General features: G+C 40.3%; 1 protein-coding gene across 1 annotated transcript in view; it reads left to right on the top strand.

The window, feature by feature from the left end:
- The first annotated feature begins 453 nt into the window (after positions 1-453).
- The window catches only part of MCUR1 (mitochondrial calcium uniporter regulator 1), a 28,021-nt gene continuing 19,022 nt past the window's right edge, over positions 454-9,452 (top strand). Inside the window, exons 1-2 of the mRNA XM_085310096.1 lie at positions 454-498; positions 4,668-4,763. Of these exons, the coding sequence (XP_085166222.1) occupies positions 454-498; positions 4,668-4,763 (141 nt within the window). The remainder of the gene's footprint in view (positions 499-4,667; positions 4,764-9,452) is intronic.

Raw genomic sequence — 9,452 nt, 5'->3', positions numbered from 1 at the left:
GCTTCTGAAAATATACTCCAGGCTTCATCAGAGCTTTTCAGAGTTTGGGGAGCTGTCAGTTATTTCTAGACAAAATRATGCCCTGAGGCTCAGAAGGAGTTTAATTCGGTGTCCTGAAGGTCATGGGCTTGGCTAAATGACTCTTCAGTGTCAGTTAGCAGGCAGCTATCTCCAAGCTGAGGTTTTCTGAATCAAAAAATGGCGGTTGTACAGAAAGTATCTCCATAGCCAGGTTGGTAAACSTACAGTTTCTGTGGATTGTTGCACAGAAGAAAAACCCTTAACTTTCAAACTACAGAGCGTGCATTATTCCATAGAGGGAAAAAAAATCACTTATATCAAACAAGAAGTTACATTTAATAATATCCTGGAGGATACAAATAACTGTCAGCCGCACAGTCTTCGGTCTAGAGCCAGCCTCTAGTTTAGAGGTCTTGAAGACATCTGCAACWCATGGAGGCTGCTAGTAGCAGCACGGCAGGTCAGAGCTACGCTCAGGTAAGCAATTTTCTAAATTGCAACTGTAAAGTCACAGATACTGGTCACTGCCAGTTGCTTTTGGAGGAAAAAACTACACAGGGGTGATGGGAAAAGAAACAAGGTTGTTTCTCCTTACTTGTGTGCATTTTTTATAAACAACATTGTAACATGAGTTCTTCTCCGGATTCATGTTGGCAAATTTTTCTCCTCCTCATTGCAGCTTTACAAGTCTCTGAATGCTTACTAGCATTGCCAGAGAACAAGAATGTTATCTACAATGTCAGATGTCCTCTACAACTCAGACTCCAATAGTAGTTATGTCGAGCTTTTGGTTCTTTGTCTTGAGATATATACACTCTTTTTGATTTTAAGCACCTTAAATCTTTGGGCGACATAAAAAAAAGAGTTTTAACATTAAATGGCATTAATCCAATATCATGAGATTTAAATCCAGTCAACCACACTCCAAAGATTGGAAAGAAGATAACACTAGGAGGAAGACATCTGGAAAAAACAGTACTGAAAGAAACAAACTAATGACATTGCAAGCCTGTTCTTATAGCGAACAGCCAAAGTTTGGGCTATTGTTACAAAAAGATTGTGCCAGAAGGCAGACAAATGATGCTGCACAACAGCTTTATGTATTCATTATGGTGAGCTGGCTATAGTTTTGCCCTACTCCCTAAAACTGAATTTCTGGCAGAAAATGAAATGTGAATTTTGTGCAGAATGATTAAGTAAGCATGCCTTGAAAAATCTTTCTCCTTGTTCCTTTAAGACAACTCGCATGTCCAGATCTAGAGCTTTGGCAATCACTAGGAGATAAAGAGRTGTGCACCTCTGACACTAAATCAGGCTTCTGCAAGTTCAGGCAGAATCTGTTAATTGCACAGCTGAAGGTCAGGAGATCCTCACAGTCCCCACTGGCATCAAAACTCCCTCTGCCTTGGCTGAGGAAGGAGGCCCTATTCAAAWCTCTTCCTGCTGAGCGTGGCCATGGCCGAAGGCTCTAGGCACTAACCTACTACCAAGTTACCAGGCACCCCTTCTCAAAGCATGTCTTAATTAGCTGGGCTGCTWTTTCCTTAGTTGGAAGGCAAATTGAAAATAATAATAATTTTTTTAAAAAAGGAAATAGGACTTAAAAGGTTTCAGGAACACTTAAGGAAACCTAGAGGCCTGATGAACCTGACAAAAAATTATGTATGAGAGTGTAATGAAAAACATGGAGTGCCTAAGTGAATGCCTGAATAACACTGTATGCAGGGCTCACATCTTAGGCAGAAAAAAAAAAAGGGGGAATACTTATTTATGACTGGTAGCTTTGCTCCAACCTGGTTCTATAAAACAGAAAAAGAAAAGTTGCAGACAAATGCAGCTGAAGTGGTCTCTCTTGCCTCTATTACTTCTATATTTTCTTCCGTATCGAGAATTTTACATTCTTACGTATTTTACATTCTTATTCTTATTCCACGCCTGTGTATTCCATTCCATTCCCAATTGCCTGGCTAGATCCTCATAAAGGCATTTCTAACTCCAGCAGCCCCGAGCTTCAACATAAGGATCTTCTTACCTTGTCTTAGAGATTATCTGGTTAGACTGAGTGCAGTTAACACTGGTTGCATTTACTAGGTTACTAGGTTTGATTCTGATACATTGCACTGGAACAATAACAGAAAACCACAGATTTTAAAAAAAAATCAAAAGTTGAAGTTAATGTTCTCTGTTGTCAGAATTAGAAATGTATTTTACACCATTTTTACCACAGCTGAACAGAAGTAGGGTGGCGTGGTATCCAACCACATCAGCCTGCTTCTGCTCCMTAAGACCTGTCTTTCCACTAGGCTTACTTGTCTGTAAAATTTTTCTGTTTCCTGTATTTCTATGCTAAGTATTTTAACAACATTGGCTAATATTTTAAGAAATCGCTGTTACTAGAAATGCACAAATTTTTGCCAAACACACATCAATACTTCTTCTCATGTTTACGTTTTTATTACATCTTAACTTTGCACTTCATTACTAACCAAAAGCAGTTCTAGTAACCCAAACCTTCTAACTTAAGAACATATCATACCAAAGTTCTCTCTGCCCAAGAAACAAGAWCACTATAACCTCATTAAGACAATAATTTCTGTATTTAAACATACAGCTCAACTCATTTGTGCAAAGCACACATTGTAGACCTAAATATTTTGCGCTTTCATTGTAGCATCAGTCAAAGGGGAGGCTACAGATTTCAAAACTGCTCTTCTGAGCTATGGTGGGAAACAGTTCCTTTAACCTGTGGGGGAAGGCTGGGAAGAGAATGGGAGCAGCATGAGCTATTTTTTACCAGTCATAATTCAACCAGTGTCCAGACTTGGAACAGATAATACTTGGAAGGCATCTAGCACAGCATTTATTCTGGGTTGGATCCGGCAGTCAAGCAAATCTATCACGCAATTAGATGGAAGTGTTATCTAAGTAAGAGGTTTAAGACCTGAGCTGGTAACAGTTGTTGTTTTCTCAAGGATGTTGCAGATTCCTCTGGCCATTTTTCTTTATTTTATTTTGCAGTATAAAAAATAATGAAACAAAAAATGATACAGCCTATTGTATCTACTACATAAATCAGTATACTTTGTTGTTACTGTAGGAATAAAGATGTGGAAATTTGCTTTCCATGACCTTGTGGTCTATATTGGATTTTTAACTGTTTAAAGAAAGACAGCTTGCTTCTGAATCAGAATGCTTACATTTGACACCATCAGAGAGTGTCATGTCTGGAAGGTTGGTTGTTTTTATTTCCCAACTGTATCAGTAGAGAGAGAGAGAGAGAGAGAGGGGGGGAGATGATAAAACGCAAGCTGATATTTGGCACCTATTTTGTAGAGGTGGAAATGGATGCAAGGCAGAGCAGAATCAAGCTCTCAGTCTCTTATGCAGAAAGCATATAAAGAAGCAAAGAAGTTCAGCTCAAGTAACCGTAGGGCCATGAAGAACCCTGAGCCTCTCTGTGCAGGCTAGATTGCTGCAAAGACCATCCTGGTAGACCTCCATCTTCTGCATTGCACTTGTCAGAGCCACAAASTCATCTCCAAGTCTTTTTTCATGTCTCCTCCATGTGCCTGCAGAAGGAATACACAATGGAGAAAAAAGCGTCTTTGCCTCTATTTCTGCAATAGCTTTAGTATTGCAAAAAGGATGAGTCCAGCCCAAAGAAACGTGGGAGAGGATGCCATAGAGAAAGTGACTATGAACTCTTCATCAGTTTGCATCTATTTTTATGATTTTTGTTTTGGATTTTTTTCCCATTCGTGAATCTCCCTTAGACATGCCCTGATCACAAAGGGAGACTCTGTATAATTAATTCACAACATAATGGTCCCACTTCATCATTAATTTATTCATTATCTTGCTGCATCACTATTTCTCTACCTAACTGACTCACTTTGGTAATAGTTCTCTCTGTAATTGATTCATATTGCTGTTGATTCTCCCCATTTTTATTTAATACCAGAAATGATTTGCTCTGTAACTGCTTCACTGCTTAGCTCATTATCTACACAACTGCTTGGTATCATAATTGATTCACTGCTTAACTGTCTCAGATGATAATGAACTGCAATCAGTGGCCATCCACTTTTCACCTTCATTTCCCTATCCTACATTAGTGTCTTCCTTTCTTTATATGGTGCGCCGTAGCTTTCCTGACACCATTTTACCCCCTCGTCTCATTTCAAAACACCCTGAAGCCCTTACCCTGATGACTCCAGACCCCTATAGCATCCTTCCCTTTTACTCTAACAGCTGCATCACAGTCTTCAGAGTTTGGCTCTGTATCTCTTCACAATGTGATCTCACCCCATCTTTCATACTCTTATGCTTGTGACTTCAGTCTTCCTTTCACCACTCCCACATTCATGTCTGTCATCCCCATGGACATTTTTTGCCTACTGACTTTCGTGATATTTCTTTCATACACTGATGCACGGCGACTCTGTCTTCTATATTGGCACTGTCCTACCTCAGACTTCTGGGAACAAGTGTAATATAAATAATAAATACATTTCCAGAAAGTTAAATAGCTAATACACATCCATTCCAGCTTCTTTCCTCCCTGTAGAGCTGCTTCCATGATTTTGGTCTACTCCTCTCTTACTCAGTTGCTTGTAAATTATATTTTGTTCCAAATCTTTCCTCAGTATCAGCCAGATATCCCACAGGCAATTGAAAAGGAGCAAGGACTGGCTGACTATTCTGCTTTAAACAGGCAGCTGCAGGACTCCTTTGGGAAAGAAGTAAGGCCAGGAAAATGAAACTCTTGCAACTTACAGTATTCTCTGCAAGCAAATACAAAAAGAAAACAAGGAGCACTTACAGTGAATCACCTCCCTTACTTTTGCCTTCCTACATATTGCAACTTGGAGCAGCTGCTGCCGCCCCTCTGTGCCAATTCCTCTTGCCTTTATTTAGCCAAAGGTGGTGAACACATCAATATTACGCACAGAAAGTAATTCTTAGGCTGGAGGTAGGGGATATTGGCCCAAATTGATCTCCAGTGGCTTTGATAGCTTTTTACCCAGAATGTATTTTTCYGTTCATTTCATAGGTAAAAGATGGGTAAGGAGAACTTAGCAAGATTTAAAATTCTAATATAAACACCATTTCTTATTGCTGTTGACTTGAATATATATTACACTTTCTTCTTTCAAAAGATGAGAAGTAACTGTGGGGGCATTTCTGGTGACTGGAACAGCTTCCACAACATCACATTCTGCTGCTGGTTCCTGCAGGGTGCTTGGTGCATGACCCTGTTTTATGAACCCTGAAATGGCTGTTGAGCAACTTAGAGGATGAGAGCAATTGTTTTAAACTGTGGCCAATTCCTAAGACTTCAAATTGAAGTGATGTTGAGCAAGTTAGGCGGATCAGAGCAATTGTTTTAAATCACGGCCAAATCCTAAGACTTTGAATTGAAGTGGCATTGGTAGCCAGCACTACTAGCAGTTACTGCCATCTATGGGTAGAATCATTTTAGCTTTATTTCTCTTAGGAAGTCAGTCTGACTGTTTCTTTGTTAAAAATAACACACCTGTTCTTACACATAAACTGATAAAACAGGAAAAATGACAGTGTTATAATCAATCGCTCCACTAAAGAGAAAGAGAAAACAAACAAAATAATACTGCATGGACTTTACCTATGCATCTACCTGAAAAGAGTGAAAAAAAAATACTATGAACACCCAAAATGGTTATCTGCCATAGACTAGGAAAACAATGATGTTGCCTTATTTTCTTTCCTCAGTATGTTGGGGGATGTCTTCTCTCTACAACTGTTGGGAAAATTTTGACATAGTAGCACTGAAATTACTCCAAATAATGCCCCTTGTAATATGTGTATTAATTTTCATGGTGCTATAGTCCTTCTTTTTAATCACTTTAAAGTGGGAAAGTATTCATACACAAGTGGTTCACATTCTTTTCCTATCTGGGAGTTTTAAGCTTTTCACTCTTGGAATTGAGAACAGTTCAGGGTATTCATCACCCCGGCAGCTGTTAATTCCCCTCAACTCTAAATAATCATTGTTAAAATATTTGAAGTAAATATAAGGACTATTTCATTCTATTTTGGCTTGTACCTGTGGTCCTTTTGGCTCATTAGTCTTTCTCTGACAGTGGCTAGTTCCAGATGCTTGAGACAAAAAGCAGAAAAAACATCTACAGTAGAAAATTAATGAAGAGGAATAGGAATCAATCCCTTGCTATTATAGGTAACTACATCATAAAATCTCTTTCATAAGCAAAAAACACCCATTTAAACACTGATTTCAGTTTTGATCCCTCCTGATTCCTGATGGGAAGCTTTTCACAAAGACTCTTCTGTTAGACGGAAACCTTTTAATTTCCAGTCTACATTTATTTGTGGCCACTTTATACCATATGTTCTTTTATCAGTTGTATTCTTTTGCATAAACACTTTTTTTTTCTTTCTGTGCCTGATATTTATGCTCCTATTTTATTTACAGAGRGAAGCAAGATCCCCTCTCAGCCTTGTTTTGGTAGTATAAACTAGCCAATCTCCTTCTAATCTTCTGTTGTAGAAAAGGCTCCTTTCTCCCCTCAATTATCCTGTTGACACTCAGTTACCAGATCCACTATGAATTCATCTTTCCTCTTTGCAGTGACTACAACTGTACATTGTATTTGAAATGAAGTTATACTCCAGGGTGACAAATACTTTCCATTTTACTGAAAATATCTTACTTGATAAATCCTAGGGTTACATTCGCTTTCTTTGCAGCCATGGCACATTGGCAAAGACATCTCACAGAGCTTATTTTACCTTTCTCTCTAATTTTCACACGAACAGCTTCCAAAGCACAGCGGATACTGGGATCATGTCTTACTTCACACTTTGTATTACTTTGACATTTCTACTATCCAGATTTTAAAGTCAACTAGCTCCTCCTAATCCTTCTCTAYCTCCTAATGTCTTTGTTATCAATAGATTTCATTGTTATAACCGAGGGGATTATAACTCCATATACTCGTGAATGCTGTGTGCCTGCCCTGATCAAATTTTCAAGGTACTAAACACGTCACCTTCACCATGTGTTTCATTTATAGTCTCTGWGTAGCACTATGTGACTTCTATGGAGCAAGACACACATGACAGCCAGGTATCAAGCAACCTAGAATCATGAGGTGGCAAGAAGCTGTTCATCCTCTCCTCACTTGGTTTGTGACTACTTGCTTGCACCACAGTACAGAAAATTAATCCCAAATATCCAGTCAGGAAAAGATAGCTCCGAAGCTACTGCAGACTCTTGAACAGCCTCTAGAGCTCAGTCAGTCTAACTGCTAATTATTATACACCAATCTCTAACACAGAGAAGGTCAAAAGAAGGGATCTGGAAGATTACTTGGGAAATGAAAAAAAAATGAATATGTTGTTTTCTGACACAGTCATTTGCGCCAAGCGATTTCTGCTAAGTGCACTAGAGCTAAGTGTGAGCAGCAAAGCATCATCAGCAACTTTCCGTATATGTTGCTTTCCCTAGAGAAGATGAAAATGGACAGTGCTGTGATAGACAGCAGGTGCTTGTGTATTTGATTTTGAATGGGCTGACTCTGTTGCAAATGCAGWCTCCATCTGTATAGCAGTTCTTGCTTACATTTTCTGCCAACATATCCAAGTGCTGAAACCAACTGCAAAATGCAAACTGGCAGATGATATAAAAGGAGATATTCAGTAGTCACAATTTTGCCTTTTAATTGCAGTAGAAAGCGTACAGCTTTGAAAGAGATCTTTGAAGAATAAGTATCAAAGAAAATATAATGCATCAATTTCTGAATCATTCATGATGAAAAGACGCCTGTCAGAAGATTCACAAATGTCAGGAATTACTCCATATTCATACTACTTCCAAGTGAATTTTGCACACATTAGACAAGTTTCTGTTTTCACTTATAACCAAAACAAACATCACTGTCTAGGTGAGCCCGCTGATATTCCTGAACTTGTAAAGTGCAAGTGAAGCCAAAATTTGTCTGTACTCATCCAGAAATGGCTATTCATGTAGGATTAGTGTGTTAATGTAACAGTACCTTTCTGCAACATTAAAGTAACATTTGCAGTTTATTTTGTAATAATTTCAAGGGTGATGATTTCTACTGACCTGCTGTAGCAACACACCAACTGCAAAGAACCACTGGTTAGACGCTGCTACAGACTGGCTTTTCGTACACACAAAAGACAAGCTGTGCTGTGGTGGCAGTGTTATGAGCATGTGCTGATTATGAAGTAGTGAATTTGCAAAGAAAACTTTGCAGAAATATTTGTAGAATTTTTTTTCTACTTTGTAGAAAAAGTACACACACACACATCTTTATTCAGTCAGAAGAAAATATCACGTTGTACCTACTGTGAGTGAGAAAGATAAAGAGGGACGGAGGAGCCAAGGTATTGCTCACAGTGCGTCCAGTGGTTCAGCTGAGAGGCAAGTCACTTGAGTGTCCATGAAAGCTATCTCTGTAGTTATACAGATCTACCTTAGTAACCTCATCTTCATATTGATGTACTCTTATTTACTGGTAAGAAGTAGAAAATGTGCTGCATAYCTTTTYATAAAAGYATACACAGCAGAAAAAAATAAACTYGTTATGAAATAGGGGCTGCCTGGAGAAAATGATACCATATTGATTTCTTCTTACATGAACTTTCTACAAATATTAAATACATTTATTTTAAAAACAGAAGTACAYGCATATTTTGAGCTAAACCTGAAAGCATAGCAGACTATCCATTATCATGGTTATAGCGACTGTTTAGCAATTAAGGCCCYGGAGTTGCCCAATTCTGCAAATTTCTTGGTTAGTATCTTTAAAATCCTAAATCTGTTTTAACCTCCCCACGGATTGAAAGGCTTGGCTGAGACAGGCTTTTCTTTGTTAAATGCCTACCCTCATCCAGAAGTGTGCAAGAAAAACGTTACTCAAAAGAGGGTTTGTGCTTGAGAAGGAGACAGCCGACTGTACCCTTTTAAAGCACTGAAGTCGCACTTCCCTGAATTAAGAGTAACGGTGGGATGRACGAGGCCCACGCCGTATCACACGGTCACGGAAACACGGTGGGGGAACAGCACACAGAAGGCAGTAGCCTCCCTCCCCCCCCCCGCCTCGCCGCCGCCGGCGTTCACCGCCCCACAGGCGGCGCCGCACCGCCCCCCGCGCGTCACGGAATTAACCGCCGCCGCCGCCGCGGCTCGCGCCCGACGCAGGCCGCCGGGCAGGTGATGTCACGCTGGCGTCACCCGAGTGCCAGGCGTCGCCGGAGGCGGAAGCGGGGCGCCGGGGCGGCGCGTGCTCAGTGATGGCCTCCCCGTAACGGCAGCGGCGGCAGCGGCGGCGGTTTCCTTTCCCCTCCCGCCTCCTTCCGTCGTCGGGACCGGGCGGCGCGGCCATGGCCAGGGGCCAGGCCGCTGC

This window comes from Rhea americana, unplaced genomic scaffold (genome assembly GCF_003343005.1).
Source record: "Rhea americana isolate MKP2758 unplaced genomic scaffold, rheAme1 scaffold_31, whole genome shotgun sequence".
In the NCBI taxonomy this organism is placed as follows: domain Eukaryota; kingdom Metazoa; phylum Chordata; class Aves; order Rheiformes; family Rheidae; genus Rhea; species Rhea americana.
The sequence above is the reverse complement of the archived record's forward strand: the minus strand, read 5'-3'. Positions and strand labels throughout refer to the sequence as shown.